Source organism: Sebastes fasciatus, chromosome 18, assembly GCF_043250625.1.
Source record: "Sebastes fasciatus isolate fSebFas1 chromosome 18, fSebFas1.pri, whole genome shotgun sequence".
Lineage (NCBI taxonomy): Eukaryota > Metazoa > Chordata > Actinopteri > Perciformes > Sebastidae > Sebastes > Sebastes fasciatus.
The window spans coordinates 17696199-17718283 of record NC_133812.1 but is presented as its reverse complement, the minus strand read 5'-3'; the positions used below and the strand labels follow the sequence as shown (position 1 = coordinate 17718283).

The 22085-nt window shown below is 39.7% G+C and overlaps 1 protein-coding gene across 1 annotated transcript; it reads left to right on the top strand.

Annotated features, from left to right (window-relative positions):
* The first annotated feature begins 1359 nt into the window (after nucleotides 1-1359).
* On the top strand, nucleotides 1360-21822 carry rab32a (RAB32a, member RAS oncogene family). Its single transcript, XM_074615352.1, has 3 exons — nucleotides 1360-1772; nucleotides 16109-16386; nucleotides 20535-21822. Exons 1-3 carry the CDS (start codon nucleotides 1559-1561, stop codon nucleotides 20682-20684), a joined length of 642 nt encoding a protein of 213 aa, XP_074471453.1. The 5' UTR covers nucleotides 1360-1558; the 3' UTR covers nucleotides 20685-21822.
* The last annotated feature ends 263 nt before the right edge of the window (nucleotides 21823-22085 follow it).

Genomic DNA, 22085 nt, shown 5'->3' with positions numbered 1-22085 from the left:
TTGAGCTCCTGCCCCCTCTCCCTCCCGAAAACCCCAGTCTGCTCTGATTAGTCAACTGGCCTACTGTTGTGATTGGTCAACAGATCGTAACTTTTTGGCTTCCGCTCTAGCTAGCTTCGTTTGAGGGCGTTCCAAACTAGCCTCTAGGCAAAATGTGTTACTTGGTGACATCACCACGTTACGGAAGAAAAGGCGGGACTTCAATCAAGGCATTTCAGGAGCAGTGTGTCTGTCGGGGAGAGTAACTCCCTTTGGAGTGGACATTGGGCGTTTGACCTTTCACATGCACAAAAAACTATATAACACTAAATCAAAGGGAGAAAGTACACAAGGATAATAAGTCCCCTTTAAAACTCAGTTTTGTGTACCTAGGACAGGGGTCTGCAACCTGCGGCTCCGGAGCCACATGGAGGCTCTTTAGATTTTTAAAAATGGAAATGAATACCTGTTTTTTTGTTTACATTTTTAATTTTATTTATCATTGTTGTAGGTCTAATATACGAAAGTACGACAGAGCATTAGGGCCACATTGAGGAAAAAAAAATAATCTGAGATTTCAAGAATAAAGTCATAATATTACGAGAAACAAAGTCATAGGTTTACGAGAAAAAAAGTTGTAATATCATGAAAATAAAGTCATAATATTATAAAGTAGTAATTTTATGTGTTATTTTCTTTTTTTCTCGTAAAGTTATGACTTTTTTCTCGTTATATTACGACTTTTTTTCTGGAAATCTCTGATTTTTTTCCCTCATTGTGGCCCTAATACTCCGTAGTACATTTGCACTTTGGCCCTCACTGCATTAGATTTATACTTAGACTATAAACTGTGTTACCTTCGTCACAATGCTCAAATGTTTTGCGGCTCTAGACAGAATTTTTATTTTATTTTTGTCCAAAATGGCTCTTTTGATAGTAAAGGTTGCTGACCCCTGACCTAGGAGAATGATTTTGTGACATCACAACTAGCTTTAATCCAATCAACTTTTGAAATTATAATATTTGCCTATTCATAGAGAGAAAGGGTTGTGTATTTTTTATTTTAGTCGAGTTAATTGGACTTTTTCTTTCAAGAAAGACACAAATAATTACTCAAAGCACAGATTTAAAACATCTTAAAAATGCATTTTCCCACCACTTTCTTGATGATACTTGTTTCTTTGTTTTAAAAAAAAAAAGTAGTGTGTTTGTTTGATGCTTATCCTGCTTAATTGTAAAGACAGATACTGTAAGATGACTTTGAATGGAGAACAACTAATCACTGTGCCAACATGAAAAGGTTACCTAACCACAGCAGCAGCACGAGGAAGCTTGAGCGTGTCTCAACTTTCTTACATTTCCGGGTCCTGTGACTTATCAGGTGGTTGCTGAGGAGGAGGAGGAGGAAGAGGAGGAGGACTAGAAAGGGGGGAGACAAATGTAATGTGTTGCATCTGGTCCTCAGAACCTCTGACCAGCCCAGTTCCAGTCCAGTCCTGCAGCAGCTCCTCACAGGAAGCCTTCATGAGCACAGAAAGCAGAAGCTGTCTGAGTTTAGAGTAACGTTTAGTGTGTCAGCATGGCCGGTGGCTCGGTGTTTGAGTGTAAGGAGTACTTGTTCAAAGTGCTGGTCATCGGGGAGTTAGGCGTGGGGAAAACCAGCATCATCAAGCGATACGTGCACCAGCTGTTCTCCCAACACTACAGGGCGACGATCGGAGTCGACTTTGCTCTGAAAGTGATCAACTGGGACAGCAAAACACTGGTCCGGCTACAGCTGTGGGACATCGCAGGTAAGGAGACGCTCACTCACCTCCAGTAGCGCGAGATTTGCGCATTTACGCATGGATACGATACCATACAACTTTCATTTTGCATCCATAGGCAGCCCAGTTTGAGGAAAAAGTACACTGTAAACAATTGCAGTTATTGCTAAAAACAGTGCTTTACTGTTAATACAAAAGAAAACCTGTTGTTTATTTTTTAACTGAACTATAATGCATTCTTAAACAGCACTTTACTGCTGATCAACTGTCTAAAGTATCATCAGTAACAGTTTCATGCAGTATTGTTTTACTTCTGGGACCTGATCTGCACATGTGAGGCTTGTACATTGTACATGATTGTAAAATCAGTGAATTAGCTTTATTGTTCTTCACTCACATGTTCTGGTTTGCATTCTGTGCTTGTAGCCAGCTAGAGACAGACATTTTGGGAAAAGTGTCAACAAGTCTATTATAGCCTTTTTCCTAACAAGTGCCTTTAATTGTATTTAGTGTGACTATTCCTATGTCTGTAACCTGCTAAGTCTATTCATCTAGGCAAGAAATAATGTTTATTAAAATGTATGTAAAAAATAAATAGTGCATTAAAACAAATCAGTAAGATAATGTAAAAGAAAGGTGAAAAACAGCTATATAATGTATCTTTAAAGAGTAAATTAACTGTAAAATACTGTGAAATTAATAAAGTTCAAACTGTATTTTTCATTAACAGTACAAAGCTGTACATTTCAGCGACAGTATACTAATGTTAATTTTACCGTAACATAAAGGCAACCCTGCTGCCAGTTCTTTACTGTTAGTTTACTGGGACATTCTTAACAGTTTACACATACAATAGACATACTGTTACCATAGACAGACAGACAAGTAGGGCCCATGGATTCACATGTCTTTAGCACCACATTAATTATTATTTAGCAACAAGATGGACTGATGTACAAAAGCGTTCTTCAGCCTGATGCAGGTTTAATATACAGTAGGGACTCTGAATCGCCTCTTGGAGGGCAGAAGTTGATATTCCCCATTTAAAACATGGAAGGGATCAGAAAAGAGGCTGTTGGCAAGTCTGAGCATACTCTTTGTTGTGAGCTGCTTGAAAGGAGGCTGTCACAACATGTCAAGTGTTGTGTGCGACCCAAAGTTTCACTTCCACACATGGCTCGCCTAACAGTTTAGATATTTCATGATGAAATTATACATTTAATAGCCAATTTTCAACCAGAAATATTCCTCCCTCCAAATGAACATGATGTAACATTTTAAATTCCCACGGGCTCAGAGAAGAAGGATGGGAATTTCCTGCAGAAAAAGACCGGTTGATCATGTCTGCTCATTGTTTTTTTCCACTTTATGATCACACCAGCTCATAATTGTCAGAGGAATGTAGGTCACGTTGTTATTATCCACTGAGCGCCCGCCCACCCTCCACCAAACTACTCCCCATCATAATATTCTTGTAGCCTAATATTTTCTCGAGGAATTAAACATGTGTTTGTAGGTTTATTAACTGCCTCTTATCTTCATTACATGCTGTTCATGTTGTAATGTCACTGTGATATTCCCACAAATGTCCCTGCGTCCCATGTGGCTCTTGTTTTTATGAGGATTTCAGTGAAATTTCTTCCTCATATCAAACTCAACCTGGCACACACAAGGCAACCTGTGCATTCCAGCAGCTTGAGTAAGCAAGCCAGAGAGAGAAAGCAGAGCAGTGTCAATAAAAGTTTGCACACATGCAGGCGGTTCTTACTCAAACTCTCGGTGTTTGTTCATCTACCCGGCACAAAAATATCACACTGCAAACAAAGGAGTCTGAGAATGGCATGCTTTTGGAAAAGCACAGATGAGGGAGGAAAGTGAGAAACAGACAAACCAGCAAACACTAACTTTTAAATGTTTGTCGACCAGGCTGACGGATGCAGGAATGAGGGGTGTAATGTGGGGTGTCGGGTGTTTGTGATGTTCCGTTTGCCTCTTATCTTTTCATGTTGGACGTTGGATTGTCTTCATGGACAAAAATACATCTCACATTAGGGCTTGTGAAATTGCTTGGTCATGTACTGTATGCTGTAACTCATAAGGCCGATTTACGGTTGGTATTTTTATGTGAGGTTTAATGAGATCACATGGCTTCAGGGCCTCTTGTGCAAACGAGTGTGCTCTTGGTGGCAAAGCGTCCAAGGATTGTGTCTGCGTTTACTTAGTTGCTGTAGTTATAAATGGCAAAAGAGGTTATTTAAATTGTGACAGTTTACAAATGCAAATTGTATTGTGTGTTTTGTCCAGTTCCAGACTAAAACAATCATGATCTCACTTGTGCAGAGGGACAGTAGGAGTAGTTAATCATTCACTGCGGAGGTGGCATTCAAAGAGACGAGTGTGTCTGTGTGTAGAGACACAATTTTTCATTATTGATTCATATGTGGATTATGTTCCCAATTAATTAAACTAATTGTTCGGTCTATTAGATGTCAGAAAATAGTGAAAAGTGGTCATCACAATAACCGCAAACTGAAGTTGAAATATTTAAATTTGTCTTGAGTCCAAACATATTCAGTTTATTATCATAAAAGACCAAGAAAACAAGACTCGTCACATGCTGATGCTTTGTCAGACCCCTTGGCATCACGTTAGGGTCGCAGTAAACATGTGCTTAATGTTGTGAATTCAAACATAGAACACTTGCTTAGGTTTAGGCGACAATACCACTTATAGGTTTGGGCAAACACATCGTGGTTGGCCTTAAAATGACTACGTTTGTACAGTAAAAATGAAACGTTTGTGAACATGAGACATGAACAAACAGCTGATTGTAAAGTGAAAGTGAAACTTAAAGCACAGGACATGAACAGTCTCTTGGATGAAAGCCTTTTGCTTGTTGGACTGGTCCACTTCCCTTCCCGCCCATCCTGTGTTTTTTTTGTCGTCACACTCTCCGACCACTTTCTCTGTGTTTACTGTTGCCATGGATGGGTTTCGAAGCATCTGTATTTTACGCCCTGGGAATGTGAACGGGTTGAATATTCACATATAAGAACCTGAAACTAAAGAAAATGTGAGTAATTGATTGTCAAAATGTTCTATCAGCTAATTGTTCCAGCTGGTCGCTCTAAAAATCTTGCTGCTGTAATGCAGTTAAGTTGTAGGCTGTCTGTTTTACCAAGCTCTCGTATTGTTTCCTACTGTAGGCCGGGAACCCCAGTGAACATTTTGTTTGTTCTGCAGAGGTGGAATGATGAAATGACTATTGATGATTATGTCAGCTGTTGTTAAGATTGGACTTTGTGCTCACTCTTTATTGTCCATTTGCTCTTCCTGTATATGTACCACACCTTCATGTTGATTGGCCCATAGCAACCAAAAAGTGATCCTTTACTTTCAGTCATGGGTTTTCCAGAGATGATGAACATACAGTACCAGAGCTGGAGGTACTTGGGTAAACAATGTAGGAGCAGCTGTTTTTCCAAAATATTCAAGATGGCTCAAAGTCACCATGTGAAAGTGATTTAGCACCACATGCACCACAGAGAATAGGGGATGTTTCCTAGTACATGCTGTTCAGATCCTTCCCGTAAAATGTTTTACTGCCTGAGTCAATCTGTTTGATTTTGATTCAGTGTTAAAGACTCCGCTTCTACGGGTCATATCCATTGTGTACATTCAGTATGTAAGCTCTGATTAAAGGATATGTTCACATAAGTCTGTCTCTTTCAAATTACGTTCCCATACAACTAAACTGCATTCTCTATTACATTTTGAGGGAAAGTTATTTTCTTACGGTCACAGTTTTAAACAGTTTTAAACATGTGGTTAACGTTGTAAATTAAAACAAAATACGCAACAAAACTACTTAGTTAGGATTAATAAAAAGAACATCATGGTTTGGTTTAAAATGACTACAGTTGTTATGTTATTAGAGGACCAGTGTGTGCTGTAACAATTAAGGGGATCTGTTGGCAGAAATGGAATATAATATTATAAAGTATGTTTTATTTAGTGTTTAATCACCTGATAATAAGAATCGTGTTTTCGTTACCTTAAAGTGAGTCGTTTATATCTACATAGGGAGCGGGCCCTCTCCACGGAGTCCGCCGTGCTGCTCCGCCATGTTTCTACAGTCGCCCAGAACAGACAAAACAAACACTGTTAACTTTTCTTGCTTGGGCCGGAGTCGATAACTTTACTCTCTGCCGTTGCCGCCGTTCTCTCTCTCATGCTTCACCACTCACTTCCTACGTACACACACACACACACACACACACACACTACGCGCTGGCTCAGCTCTAGATGGCTCTAGAGAAGACCGTTCGCGTTTTTTCGTTGACCACCGTAGCTCTCCAACATGCTTGGCACACGGGGGAAGCTTCAGTTGGTTGCAATCTCCGCACCTCACCGCTAGATACCGGCAGATCCTACACACTGGACCTTTAAGCTACTGACGTAAATAGTGAGTTAATTTCACATGGGTCACAAACAGCGGTGGAAGTCCTGTGTTTTTCGACCCATTCAACACCCGACCTCCTCCCCACGCTCAAAACGTAATTCACAATGTAGTTTAGTTGTATGGGAACATTGTTTTTGTTTAGACAGACTTGAAAAAAATGAAAGTATCCTTTTATTTTTTTATCCCGTTGAAAGAATCAGCCCTGCCTCTAGATATGTTCTATTCATACTTTTGAACGCCGCCATGGTTGCGCAGGTCCTTCCTCTCCCTCAATCAAACAAACCTCATATGCTGAGACAGATCAGGACAGATGGTCAGAAGACTGCTGTTTTTATTTTTATTCCATCGCTTACAGCAGCGACAGAAAGGGGGTGGACAGTTTGGTGTGTGTGTGTGTGTGTGTGGGGGGGTCATCACAGACTGATTGGCAGTGCGGGCTACGTTCCCCCGCTGTCACTTGGGCCCTGGCACCACAAGCTCGGCGTGCTGGGGCATCTGTGACTGAGTGCCAGGGAAGGCCGTCTGCCTGTCACAGCCAGACAGCACTCGATCAGAGGATCTGCGAGGGTAAATAAAACACTGACACACACACACACGCTTAGATAGACGGACCGATAGCATCCACAGAGAAAAAGGGGGACACGCTTGAATTGGCTGAACAGAACATGAACACACACACTGTGACCAGAAAGAAAGTTTGAGGTCAGATGACACGGATACTCAACCTCATTATTCACACCTACACCGAGGCCTGGCCCGAGGACACTCCGAGAATAAAATAAGTAACGCAACGTGGGTGTGAAAGCGAAAGCTGGAGGTATATTTGCCAAGTCATTAAGACCAGCCATTAAGCCATTTAATCGTGCAGAAAAGGAGGAGGAATTATCTTCTTGGCAACGCTGTGAGCAACTTCAGAGTTGCGTTGACTTTTACCAACCTTACTAATGATTACAGTCTGGGGAGGAATGATAGTAATCAGAGGCTTGTACGAGATGGGGGCACCATGGAAGTCACTGTGAGGCTCGCAGCTCTCCCACCCCTTTTCACCCAGAATTGCTACTCTCTGCTGAATTCGTCTAAGCCAGCGGACAGGATGATTACCACCATGGCGTATAGTGTATAAAAGCCTGCACCTTATAGGACCAAACATTCCTGTATAGGAGCAAGAGGTCGCACATTAACAGGATGTATGAAGTGGTTTCCATCACAGTGCTAACTCGCTGTACTCAGGAAAATCCAATTTTACATTGAGCCCTGACACTAGCAGCAAAAGGTTTTCTCTTTCTCAATCAAACACTGCCATTTTCCACCAGGATTGAAAATGTTCTGTTTTGTCTAACATTGGTGAACAGTGTGAAATACTGGACACATTTACCTTTTTAGGCTTCTGAAAATCCGGTCCACATTAAGGCCGTAAATAGGGATGTGACGTTGAGGAAATTTTGCCACCAGTTAATAAACTCGTGACACCGGTGTTACCGATTGCACCACACATTTTACAAGAAAAGATGACGGTCAATATATGTAGCGCGCTTACTTTAATCTTTAACGTCGGGTGGCCGTGTGTCTGGCCTCTCCGGTCCAGCTTTTGCTGCGGGGCCGCAGATTTCCACACCGCTCTGTCCTCCACTGGGCGATGGCCTCATTAACGTTCTGGTTCCCTTATAGCATTGGGTTTAAATCTGAAATATTGCCAAATAGGCGCTTTTTTTTTCTCGCTTTGCATCGTCTTGTCTGTCAACTCTCTCTCGTCCCGTGTGTGTGAAATGTGACACCAGCTGCTACTCTGAGCTGAGACGCCGTATGGAGCAGGTGCATTCACTGTCAGTTTGTAGTGTCCGTCGCCCGACTATATATTGATAACACGGCGTTGATACGCCGAAATGAACTAAATGGGTTTTATTTCTGTAAAAAAAAAAAAGCAAAACGACGGTGGGGCGGTGGGTACGTAACGTATTTGGTGTGCCCGACCTCTATGTAACACCGACTATTGTGACAAGCCTAGCCATAACCTGTGACAAGGGGTCGCAAGTAGACATGATTTATTTTAAGGGGTCTCAAACCTAAAAGAGCTGAAAGTAAAAATGATTTTCATTATCAATTAATCTGTAGATTATTTCCTTGGAGTTAATCGTTTGGTCTATAAATAGTGAGAAAAAGGTGACCAATCACACCTTACCCAAGGTGACATCTCCAAATTGTCTGACTGACACTCCAAAACCTAATGATATTCAGTTTGCTGTCACATAAGACCAAGAAGAATATCTATATTCTATATTTAGAAAATTAAACTAGATAATGTTTGGCATTTTTGCTTGATTAATTACTTAAACTATTAGTTGATAATCAAAGTAGTTGTAGATTAATGTTCTTTCGATCGTCTAATAGATAATCAACTAATTGTTTCAGCTCTAGTTGGTAAAAACACTTAATCACTGCCAAGCAAATTAGCTCCGTGGCAATCGGAACTGTAGGTACTGAATGTGACGCTGAGGCCTTTTCAAGCGCCACCGTTGAAGGAGCAATGTGTGGAACAAGGACAAGCTACTTAGCGGTTACATTCATTTCACCTCGTCCTTTACCTCGCCTGCTATTAATGTAGTTTGCAATAGATCTTCTTGGTCCCTTTACTCAATATGTCTGATGTAAGTTGATCATTTACAGCCATCTGCGCCGTCATTACCTGTTAATGTTAAAGTGTCTTTTGTGCATTGTTGCTTGTTGGTAGCAGTCGTAGTAATTGTGTGCAATATGAAGTTTTATTGCCACCAATATCACCATTAAGATCTGATTTGCGATATTAGAGGGAATGATCATTTTTACATCATTATTCTCATTTTCATTGCAAAAACATTGAAATGATTATGGTGTGATTTTTGCGGAGATCTGTACCAAACAAAGATGTTTTTTTAGTCTGTAGAATATGATGTGAAGGCCAGGACATCTCTGCAGCACCACAATATTTAATTTAAAATTATATTTTGACACACATGTCACCTTTGACAAATATTTAGAAAATTGCAGGAGGTCATATTGCGATTTCGATACCATTTTGATTAATTGTACCCAAAATGAACACTGTAAGTGGACTACTTGATTACTATAAGCAAATTATTTAAACTGCTTTTATATAGGAATGATTCTGTCGCAAGCTTTTTGATCCACATAAGCAGTTGATCACTATAAGCGGTTTCCACTGTATTAATATTGGAGCTAAATTCCTGCAACCATGTGCCAAGGCTTTATGTTCATCACCCCCCACTAACCCTTCAACGTGAAGGGGAGACCAAGGTCATACCATTTAAAGGTTTGAGATTTTCCCTCAATTCAGACTCTGTTCACGGTGCTGAAGGCGGTGGTAAGCTGTAGTAAGATCTCACATGCTACTCAGAGGAATTTGAACGTGCCAGTCATGTGTTCTCCTTTAAAGCTCGTGCTGAAGACTACCTTACTGACTGGACCCTGTGTTGTCCTTGTTGTTTCAGTTGTTGGGAGGGCGTGTGGGGAAGTTTCACAGCCAGTTGCCTCCTAACAACAGACGGAGACTGCTGCTGTTGCTACTGCCGTGTCTGGCTTGGACAGTTTCTATGGTAACCCACCCACAGGATAGCAATATGTACGACCGTAGAGGAAACTGGGGTTGCTAGGGCTATGGATAATGATGAGACTTTTATTTCTGGTTCTCCCACACAAACCGAGATGATACAGTGGCTGTAACTAAACCGCTTCTTTTTCATCAAATAGTTCTGTCACTGCAGATTTCTGAGGATTTCCCGTACATTCGTACCCAGAATGCTGTATTTGAGGTCATGCACCAGTGTTCATCAGTGAACCGAAATGGCCTTGTTTAAAGCCTTTGGAAGTTCACTGACTTCCCTTTACGGAGAGAGATTCAGACGTGCTTCTCTTTAGTTTGTAGGCATGTCGAGCGTTTGAGGCAGCAGCACACGTCTTTGTTCTCTCCTGCAGTCTCATGCTCCTCTGTGGCATTCGGCGAGTAAATACTCTATTGTTCACGCAGCTCATTCCATTCCTGCGTTTTCTGCTGATTGGGTTTGCAGCATATGACGGCCATTAACGCTTTTAGAGTCATTTTTATTTGTCCTTTATTTAAATGTAGATTGCTTCATTGAATTCCCATGTTTGGCTTGCTGCTTCCAGCTTCTTAAATGTGAGGATTTGATGCTTTCCTTTTGGGCTGCATCTAACGATTATTTTCATCATCGATTAATCTGCCTATAATATTCAGTTTGATATGATTTAAAATAGAGAAAAACAGGAAATCTCCATATTTGAGAGGCTGAAAACAGCATTTTTTGCTATTTTAACATGAAAAATTACTTACTTGACGATTAATCGGTCATCAAAATAGTTTGCGATTTCTTTTTTTTTTTTTTTTTTTGTCAATCAACTTATCGATTTGTCTACTTTTATTTGCCATACATGATAGTAAACTGAATATTTTTGGGGTTTTGGACTGTTGGGTGGACAAAAAAACACATTTACAAATGCCACCTTTAGACTGTAGGAAATTATAGGGCATTTTTCACTATTTTCTGACATTTATCAAAAATGAAAATATATATTTGTAACCTGTTTTTGCAGATTTATATCTTCAACAGGAACTTCTAACTATTGAAAGACGGACGGAAGCAATTTTGCTTTAGGTCTTTTCGTGGGATTTGTTGATAATTACAGAAATGTAGAATATCACCAGCATTATCCTTAAAGGATAACTTTGGTATTTTTCAACCTGGACCCTATTTCCCCATGTTTTTGTGTCTAAGTGACTAATGGTGGAAACACTTTCCGAAATTGGTCCAGTATTGAGGGAGAATGCTGCAGCCGCTAAACAAGCTCTAATGTAATCATTTGATTTGGGGCAATCTGGTTTAGTTTACGTCCACTAAGAGAGCTTGTTTTTGCCACTGAGAGGCTCAGATTGTTATTTTCAGCGTCTGACAACATTACGGAAAGGACCCTACAGAGAAATAAAACATTTTTCTTTACCTTTGGCTTGATCAGGTCTGTTTGTTATTGTGTGTCTCGCTCGGAAAAGCCTCGCTCGGAAATCTTGCATCGCATCCACATTGTCGAAAATCATCTAAATATTCAGGGATTACGTTGACAACATTGGTGTCCCGTGGCACTCCTCTCTCCACTCCTGTTGTCTTCCGGCAACAACGGAAAGCGAAAACTGTTTTATTTCTCTGTTGAGCCCTTTCCATAATGTTGTCAGACAACAATCTGAGCCTGTCGGTGGCAAAAACAAGCACTTTTATTGGACGTACACTGACGGAGCCAGGTTGCCCCACAAGATTACATTACAGCCTGTTAAGCGGCTGGCAGCTGCAGCGCTCTCCCTCAATACTGGACCAATTTCAAAAAGTGTTGTCCCTATTAGTCACTAAGACACAACAACATGGGAAAACGGGGTCGAAAAATACCAAAGTTATCCTTTTAAACCACCAACAACAAGATGCTTTTATTCAACATAGCAATCAGAAGTAGTGCAGGACAGTGTGTGGTTCATCAGCAACAGGACTGTGTTTAGTTAAAGCAGCTGAATGATCATCAGGTCTTACTTACAGTACGACTCTTTAAAGGTCAGGCATCATTGGATTTGCTGTCATTTAATGTTTGCGACTTCTGCATGGAACCACAGCACCTTATCGATGCACCAAATAACTCATTACACCGTGCGACAGTCAGGTGTGTATGTGTGAGCGTGCGTGTATGTGCAGCTGCAATCACATCTGTGATATTGATTGATATAATCGCCCCATACGAGTCTCTTCCATCAACCCAGCAATAAGGACGGGACTTGTCAGGCAATCAAGTGAAGTGTTGATGCTGTCATGGCCTCTTCAGTTTTTATTGAACAGTTTGTCCTCAGTGCCAAGAATAAACGACTGATCATACTTATTCTGATAATTAATTGACTTCTTTGTAAATAATTAAAGAGTCAGAAGAAATAAGTTGCATAGAGCACGCCACATACTGACATGCTCCTTTAGGCAAGTCGGTGTGTGCTAACCAACCTTGTAAGTCTGCACTTTATGTAAAACAGTTCCAAGTCCAAGGTGAGCAGGCAAAAAAAGACATTTTCAGCCATCGTACCGTCGTTCATTCATGTTTTCTGCTGAGCACAAAGTCGTTTATGGATGTTATGAAAGTCAGTACATAATAAAGGGTCTGCTGCTTACCTGTTCTTGTTGCTCTGTTCATTGGTGACATGATTTCATTTAGCTGAATAAAACCTGCCATACTGCTTTGCCTCTGCGGTCAATATTGTTCACTCGCTCCATTCTGGCTAAACATTATGTCGGGCTGAGTCAGACCTTGCAATAGAATAAAAAGGAAGCCAAGTGCCCTGAAAATGATTAAGCCATTATTTCTTTCTATACTCCACTCTGCCGGATGTAAGAGCTCCGCAAGGCCTGGAAATGAAAGCCTTATTTCAGTCTATCGGCTCTTTATCCCACTGTGTCGTGTCTCTGGTGAATTCACCTGGGGTTATATCAGCTAAAATTAGACTCTCAATTATGAGCAATTACCGTCAGGCCTGTGGGCCCCACAGTGTATTCACTCTCTCGCTCACACCCGCACTGCGCCACGGCCATTCCACTTCTTTGCGTGGTTGGGTAAGTACCCACAGTAAAGTGAAAGTATGCTGGGAGAAGCTGTGCTCACAGTTCCTCAATTCCTGTTCTTGTTTCATTTTCCGTTTGGCAACTCAGCTGTATTGGACACAAACTGTCTAATACACTGTACAATTACACTTGGCCTGTAGGCTTTCTTAAATCGGAGCAGTGTAGCAAAAATATGTGCTAAATCCGTCAAACGCTACTTCAAGTTATTGTAAGCCTGGAGACTGAATCTGAATATAAGTTAAATGAGCAGGTGCTGTAAAGGCACAATGTGTGATCCAATGTCTAGAAGTGATAAATCTACCAGCAGGAAATCTAAACACATGGTTGTACATGTATTTTTAGTTATATTTGGAATATGTGCATGTTGTATAAGCTCATGTTTAGGATGGTGATACAATAGAACTAAGGTTGGCACACAAAAGCTCAAAAACAGGAACCACATTTGGAAGCATACGCAAGATCTCACGTGTGTGTGTGTGAAACTGTTTTTATGGGAATCCCCTAACTATTAATGTGGAACTGTTTTTGTTGTATGTGGACAAAGAGTTGTCTCTGAACTGTCTGAAACAAATAGTAGATGTTGTTTTGACCAAGTGTTTCCAGCATGAAAACAACCTTCTGCCTGATAATGTTTTTATTTTGCATTTTAAACCCAGACCGTCTCAGATGGTGAACACAGCTTTAGCCCGTTCATGCTTGAGTTCAGTTCTTCTTGCTGCAGGCAGCGTCGACACACCTAACAGTTTAGACATCCAGTAAAAGAGGGAGTATCAGAGCCACACAGCCTGTTTTTTAGTTATTAACTAACCTATTTTGGTTTCATTATGAGGAACCAACTGATCTGTTTTGGTTTGATTTTGAGGAACCACCTAATCTGCGCGCCACAGTGGATATTACAGACAACACGATATCACAGGAAGGTGTATAGATAGCGTGACATTACAAGAACATTCTGTGTGTCTTCAGTACGAATTTTAGGGCTTTTTAGTGTGTCATTTGTACGCCATGCAAAAAAACTAACGGCCACAGTTAGGTTTAGGCAATAAAACCAATAAGTGCGTAAACTAAGTAAAACATGTATGGAAGCAAAACTACAGTGCCCAGCTGTTTTAGAAAGTTATTTAGTCCTCTTTGAAATTAAAAGTATATATATTTGTGGTCTATCTGTCTAGAAGGACGAGAAGACGTAACAGATCGGCTTGCGGGCTGAGAGCAACATACAGGCTGGATTAACACTGTTGGTTTTGGTCTTTTTCATGGGATTTGTTGACAATAACAAAAAATATAGAATATCGGCAGCCTTGTCGTTTATATTTAGGATGTGTTTTTCCTCCGAGGAACACTACAAGCCAGAAATAGTCAGAGTGGTAAAAGTTGGCAGCAGTCACTGGAGCTATTTACCCATCTTGCAAGAAAACATACGTGCTGCACAAAAGCAAAGGGAGGTGTAATGATGTGAAGATAAAACTGAGAAGGGTCTGGCTGTAAATAAAGTAATCTGAGGCAGAAATCAAGGAATCTTTTGATCAGACAGGTATGCTTGAAAAGTGTCACGTCAGCCAAGTGTTACCAGAAATGCCTTTCGTGAGTTGAACCGCCGATCATAGATTCACTTCCCCTCAACGAGGTACTGTGCTGCACGCCTCAGTGCACACTTATGCTTAGGTGAAGTGATGCGGGCTGACTAGAAGGTATGTGAGAGCGCTGTTCCTGGAATTTTTTTTCTCACTTCAAGAGTCTGTTTCCTCTTACAGGTTTCATTTTAAATGGGCTAATTAGAGTATGGAAATTACCATGGAAATTTGAATGAGTTATGACTATAGTTATTAAACCCAAGACCTATCTGTAGTTTTCCATGATGTGGTGGCATCTAAAAGAAACACTTCAAATACAAACATGACAAATACCTCTGATTAATCTTTAGGGAGTTGGTGTGATGTGAATACAACCAGCAGATTTAAGAGAAATATAAAACAAATGTGGTCAAAAAAATGTTACAGTTGTGGTTTAAGAAGAGACTTCCTCAAATTGATAGTGACACCAAATATCCTGCCGGTAATTCCCCTCTCTTTGCCTTTTGAGAAATATCATCTCAGATTTTCTCAGAGAAAGGGTTTATTATTATGGCAGATTACTTCTGCCATTCTCTGTGCGGATTAGGTAGGCCCGTGGCAAATTAGGAAAAGTAGGTCGAATAATTTTTTGGCCACATTTAGAGGTGGAAAATTGTTGAGCTCTCATGGAGTTGTGACAAAATGGAAAAAGAAATGAGATTGAAATAACCCACATCTCGCCATTTACTGCGACCAAGATCAGGGCGAGGCGTTTGGTTTTGGTATTTTGGTTTGGATGTTCAATAACATCTACTTTTGAGGGATTCATCACATCCATATTTTGAGTCGGACTGATAATTTCAAACATGTTTACTCTTGACAAGTACGTCAGAACTGTCTGAGCGGGACCATAATAGCCAATGAGAGAGATGAGCCGGAGCAGCTGACGGTGTTGCTAAGCAACGGTAAACATTCTAGCCCTTGAGGCGAACGTTAGGTAGCAGATATTTAAACATATTCTCACTGAAGATTAGACAACTCTTGTTGACCGCGTCTCTGCGACCATTTCTCATCTAAACTTGTCAGCCCACTGCTTTTGTTTTCTTCTCAATGTAACGCATTACTACAGCAAGTTGTTGCATCACGTCAGTCTCAGTTTGGTTTACGCCTGCTTCCCCATGAGATCATGTGAGGAAGTGCGTTGCTACAATGATTTGTGAAGTTGCTTTAACGGTATCCTTTATGTGTGATGTGGTATTATTTTCAAATCTTGTAGTGTGTGCGTGTCACAACCCAATTTCTCAAAAAGTCCTGTAGTCTGAGTCCAGCTTAAACCTTTCATTGTGTAGAAGAGAGTTCTAGTGTCCCCTTTACCTGTACTGATGATATTTGCGTAATCGGTTTTAGCTATTGAAAGAACCTTTTTGGAGTCGAGAATATGATATAAAGTCTAGTCTTATTGCAGAGTCTCTCCAGGCGGCAAACATTGAGCATTGAGTCAGGTGTAGAAGATGAACTATCATTGTAGTAGTCCATTATATCCGGGTGTGAGGGGCTGGGAACAGGAACGGGGTTCGAGGTTATTAAACTGACGAGACCTTGATTTACAAAGTAGTAGGTTGATTTTGAATAACACAGCTTTATGATCTGTCATACAAATATTCCACTAAACTCTCCTCCTATCCCCCCCCCCAGGTCAGGAACGATTTGGGAACATGACGCGAGTGTACTACAAAGAGGCCGTGGGGGCGTTCGTGGTGTTCGATGTGACGCGGGGCTCCACGTTTGAGGCGGTGTCTAAGTGGAAGCATGACCTGGACAGCAAGGTCAAGCTGGCTAATGGCAACCCCATCCCCTCAGTGCTGCTCGCCAATAAATGCGACCAGAAGAAAGACAGCTCCAACAACACGGCCCTAATGGACAATTTCTGCAAAGAGACTGGCTTTCTGGGCTGGTTTGAAACCTCAGCTAAGGTGAGAGATCAATGCATTAGACAGGGAAGCTATTAGTTTCACATAGGTGTAAAATAGATCCACACACTTGTAAATACATGACTATATATATATATAGGTTTTTTTTCATGATATTCTCTCTGATGTTTTATTTGTGGTTACGCTACACTTCAGCAGCATGAAATTACAAAAGTTAGGGCCTATATAGTATATCTTGCATACATATTTCATTTAAAGCTTCTTGAGTCATGGTCCAAACATGACTAGAAATGTCTTTAAATCTTATTTTACGCATGAATGTGACTGGAGTTTGCAGCAAATCAGATGTGATAAGAGCTTTGAAATGCCCACACAGTCGTGTCAAAATAAGAGGAGCTTAACTGGACTTTTATTTTGAAGATATTTTTGCCATTTTACTGAACGGCTTCTAAACTTCTCACGACAGGAAATCCTCCAGACCCTTTCTGGATGGTGTAATCACACTGGTTACACTGTGGCAATTGTGAAATACTTACATGTTGTCAACAGTTATTCACATTACCATTTGTGATCCAAAATTCAGTGTTAAGTATGGCAGTTTGTAGATGATTGGAATAAGGACAAAACTGAGACTAGAGATCTTTGAAAGCTTTGCCAGAATGCCTGAAGTTGTTTTTATATTATACAAATGATTCTGTGTGAATATTGTGACAGGAAATTTGCGACAACCATTTTTTTTTTCATCCTGCTGTCTGTCTTTGCCATTCATGCACAACATCTATAGACATCTATCTCTCCAACCAGTGAAAAGATTTGTTGGACAGCTGGTGCGGTCTGGTATCGCATGACGTTGATTGATGTTGCAGCCCAGAGCTGTGAGGGTTCGAGTGAGGGCGCTCTGAAAGATAATGTTCTCTAGTGTTTCTCCCCGTGGTGGAAAGTAACCAAGTACATTAACTCAAGTACTGTACTTGAGTACAATTCTGAGGTACTTTACTTGACTATTTCCATTTTATGCTACTTTATACTTCTACTCCACTTCATCTCAGTGGTAAATATTGTACTTTTTACTCCACTAGATTTGTTTGAAAACTTTAGTTACTTTGCAGATTCAGATAATAATACAAAATGTAATCAACAAATAAATGATCATGTATTTTTATAAGTTAATATGTAAATGTATTGATCCCCGGGGGAAATTCCCAAGCTTCCTGACAGTATATATAGTAAAAGATAAGACCCACCTTTTCCAGCAGCAACACTAAAGTAATGAACACATTAATGCATCAATAATTATTATTCAGTAATATCAAATATTTTAATCTGATGTAGGCCATTCTCCATAATGAGTGCTTTTATTTTTTGCACTGTAAGTATATTTTAATGCTAATACGTTTGTACTTCTAATTAAATAAGGGTTTGAATGAACACTTTTACTTGTAACAGAGTATTTTCATACTGTAGTATTACTACTTTTACATAAGTTAAAGATGACTTCTTTCACTACATTCTTCTCAACTTTGGTCATGGTGTCACAGCTTTATGTGTTAGTGTGTTTGCATGTCTCTCACTATGCTATTGTACTTTGTGAGTAGGATGTGGTGAAGTGAGTTAATTTTGGCTGCGGCTCTCTTCAACAGATGTTCAGTTAAGCGATGTTTGTACATATAAGGACAAAAAAAATATCTGACTGTTTAGTCTGTAGTGAAGGCAGAAGTATTATTATAGTACCAATAATTTACTAAAGTAAGAGTAGTAATACCACACTGTGAACATTCTTCTCTACAAGTAAAAGTACTGCATGCCAAATTTGACCTAAGAAACATAAAAATGTTCTTATAGTATCACAAGTAAAAAATATCATCATCCAGAATGGCCTCTGTCAATGTTATAATATTATATTACACGGCTTTGTTGAATACTCGATTCTGATTAGTCAATCACTGTGTTCTATGGTCTGTTATTTCTTTATAACAGACCGTTGCTATGTATAACAGTCCGTTGCTATGGGTGCAGTTCTGATGTCGGACTCTGGCGGACTGTTTTTGTTTCAAATTATTGGTTTCTTCAGTAAGAAGCTGTGGGATAATGTACAGCTAGCAGGTCATTGTTGTGAAATAAACTCCTTCATGGTGACGTAAGACCCCTCCACTTTGTGTCGGGGTACCGCATCGCCCTGTCAGGGTTTATTTCACAACAATGACCGGCTCGCTGTACATTATCCCCTATGGGATCATGATAATTGATGCAAAGCAGTACTTTAATATAATGTTGGGCAATGTAATCTGTCAAAATGCATCACATTTTCTTCACTAATCGTATGTTTATTTAAAAAAAATCTACATCTGAAAAGTAAGTAGTAGCTATAACTGTGAAACAAATATAATGGAGTAGAAAATCCCTTTTGAAATGTGTGAATTACTAAAAAGTTGCACAACTGTTAGTCTGTGTTGTGAGGCTTGTTTTGTCTGATGAAGTGCAAACTCTCGACGCTATAATACAAGACTCATCAGCAGGTAACTGTGTGAGAGCATGAGGCTGACACAAACAAACAAAGTCTGTGTGTGCTACTTCATGTTCAGGGATAAATCACTTCCTTTGAAAGATGCAGTTGTGTCAAATGTTCATCCTCTCAACTATGTATGAGACTCCAGGGAAAGCCCCCTCTCGTGTTTCCCTCACCTTCTTTTCCCATCACATTTTGTGTCATTTTCAAACTCATCCTCGTCCTTCTAAGAAAAAGTCAATGAGCCAAAAGACGCTTGCAAACACACATTTTTTTTTAAAACCATTATCCATAACCATAACCATCTTTTTATTCTTCCATGTTGAGGAATGCTTTGAGGATGTTTTGGCAGCCGGAGTAAACTTCATTAACTCATTCCACATAATTTTAGGCCCTGCAGCTATGTCACGTACTGCGTCATGTGAAATGTCTGGCTGTGTGCCTTTCTGGCCATCTCCTTTCTCTGAGTGCAATGAAGTGTTGTTGTTTTGTGTGCCTGTCACTATGGTTATAAACTCAACCTACAACAAAGAGTGACTGGAAATCTGCCAATGAGGACCAAACTTTCTTTCAGTTTGAAGTGACAAAACACATTCCTTAAGGTCATACTAGAGAATAATGTATAATAGTCATGAGATATTATGCATTGTTTTCATCACGGTTGGTTGAAGGAGGTCACGTTGTCAAATGCAGAGGGGCTGTTAATTTTCTCTCGTCCTAATCAGCCTTTGCTGTGATGTAATCAACAACTTAGTCTCTCTAATTGGGAGGTTCATCTGGTTCTGATTGGTGCAGAAATCATAGAAGTGATGTAGACAGTACTCATAATCAAGTGATTTTATTCATATGCACTTCCAATTAACTCACAGATTTGTTGTTTTAAATGTTTTTATTGTGAAACATTTTCCCAAGATAGCAAAACATAATATAGCCGTGCTTCTTTTCCATATAAATATATAAACAAACAAATGTTAAAAGACACGAGCAGAACACTCTTCAAAAATAATAAAATGAATACATAATTTAAAAAAGGAAAGCAAATAAATAAAAAATAATAAAATTAATATATATAATGTAAATATAATAACACATATTATATAATAAAATCAATAATATAATAATAATAAAATAATAATAACACAACCCTAACCCTAATAAGCAATTAGATTTCTGTTGCTAATGTAAGTCTTGACTTTTGCAACTCAATTATTGTCTTTTCTACAAGCATTTTTTATGTACTGTGTATATACATCAGTTAAAAATCTCAGTTTGCCTTTACCTAAGATGCCGAGGCCTTTTTGTAAACATCTTTGTTACTATAGAGTCCGTAAAAAGGCCATTAATATTCATTATCTCTTCAACCCACGGGATGACAGTATGAAGGTCAAAAGCAAATGGCGTTTTTTACCTCATCTCTTCCAGCCTCAGATCTGTGGTAACCATCTCCGTCTCCCAGCTGTTGCTTTAACAGGCTGGTTCATATAAAGGGGCTTAGTGGACTTCCAAAGCAAATCTTGAAAAGATGCATAAAGGCTTGTGATTCCTCCCACTAAATGTTCTTTTGCAAGCTGAAGCAAGGAAATGGACTAGTGTCTGAATTGTCACTACGGTATAAATATACAATATTTTTTTTAAATAAGTGTCTTATCACCACTCTGACATACTGTTTTGACCTTTTCCCTAGGACAACATCAACGTGGACGAGGCAGCACGCTTCCTGGTAGAGAATATCTTGGCCAACGACAAAGGTTTGCCGTATGAGGAGAGCAATGGAGAGCGGATCAAACTAGACCAGGAGACTGTGGCTGCCGAGAGCAAGTCAGGCTGCTGCTGACACTCGATCACATTACCCATCCGCCTCCCTTTGGCGGGGTCCAACACGAGCACCCAGCCTGTGGCTCTCAGCACTCCTCTGCAGCGTCTCTGAGGAATATGAATTCTTTGGTTCTCCAAAGCTCCAGGATCTTCTCCTCTCTGCACTGATGCCCGTTTGACCTGCACATCCAAGTTTCTCATCGTAGTTCTCCCTAAGCCAGAATAGAAGCCCAATTTTATTTTGATGTTGTCGCAGATATTATCACTGTCACTGTTTCCGTCTTTGTCCCACATCTCTAAACCACAGCGTCTTTATTATTGTGTTTGTCTCACTGCGTATTTCCCTGATTGTGTATTTGACCACCCTGACAGCCTCTGAAGCCCTGGACTGTTCCACACCTGAGAAAGGGCTGCAAACTAAGCAGAAATATGCGAAACACAGCTAGAAAACAACTTGTAGCCTCTTAATATCTGTCTCTTTGGCGTATTCTCTCTCGGTCATTCAACATCTATGAAGCAAGACACTTTATTGTACAGTGTTGGAAGTATTTCTTCAGTTAATATAGATGGACATTAATGACAATTTATTTTTACAGCACATTAATGTTTGTGTTTCCATCTGTTCTGTGTAAAACATAAGGCCTCACAGTTAAGTATTATCAAAGTGTTATTGTATCTCATATCACTGTCATGAACTGTTGTCTTTATGCCATATTTTCTCTGATGTAAAGTGCCATAATACAGTTTTTGTTATGTTAATTAGAGGGGAACACTTTGTTATGCATTCAAACATTCACAAAGACACAGACGGACAATACAGTATTTCCGAAAAAAAACTATATGACACTGTCTTTCCACCAGTATGAAAATGTAGGTCTGATTTACGGTATGTATTTTTTTTACAATGTGTTTGATCATGCATATGTAACTGGTGAGATATCATAAAACAATCAGACAGAGGACTACACTCTTGTACATTAAAGTGTTCAGATGAAATATGAAGGATTTTTAAAAAATAAAACGTTGAGATTAAGTTTACATGTGAAAATACATTAAAAATACAAGACCAAAATAGAATAAACATTTTAACAGATTTTTGTTGTCTACTAGTGATTAGATTGTCTGTCAGTTCAAATGTATTAAATCTATCTAATTTATTTAAATGTGTTGATCTACTGTGTGTATATATAATTTCATTAACGCATTAATGCAACTTTTTAGGTTGTAGCGGGATCAGTTTTAAAAATACTGAAACTAGAAAATCGAAGGAATCCATTGGTACCAACCATGTCTAAGTAACGCTCCAAACTTACACTAAAGTTTGGCGGGGAAAAACTGGCATGGACATTTTCAAAGGGGTCCCTTGACCTCTGACCTCAAGATATGTGAATGAAAATAGGTTCTATGGGCACCCACGAGT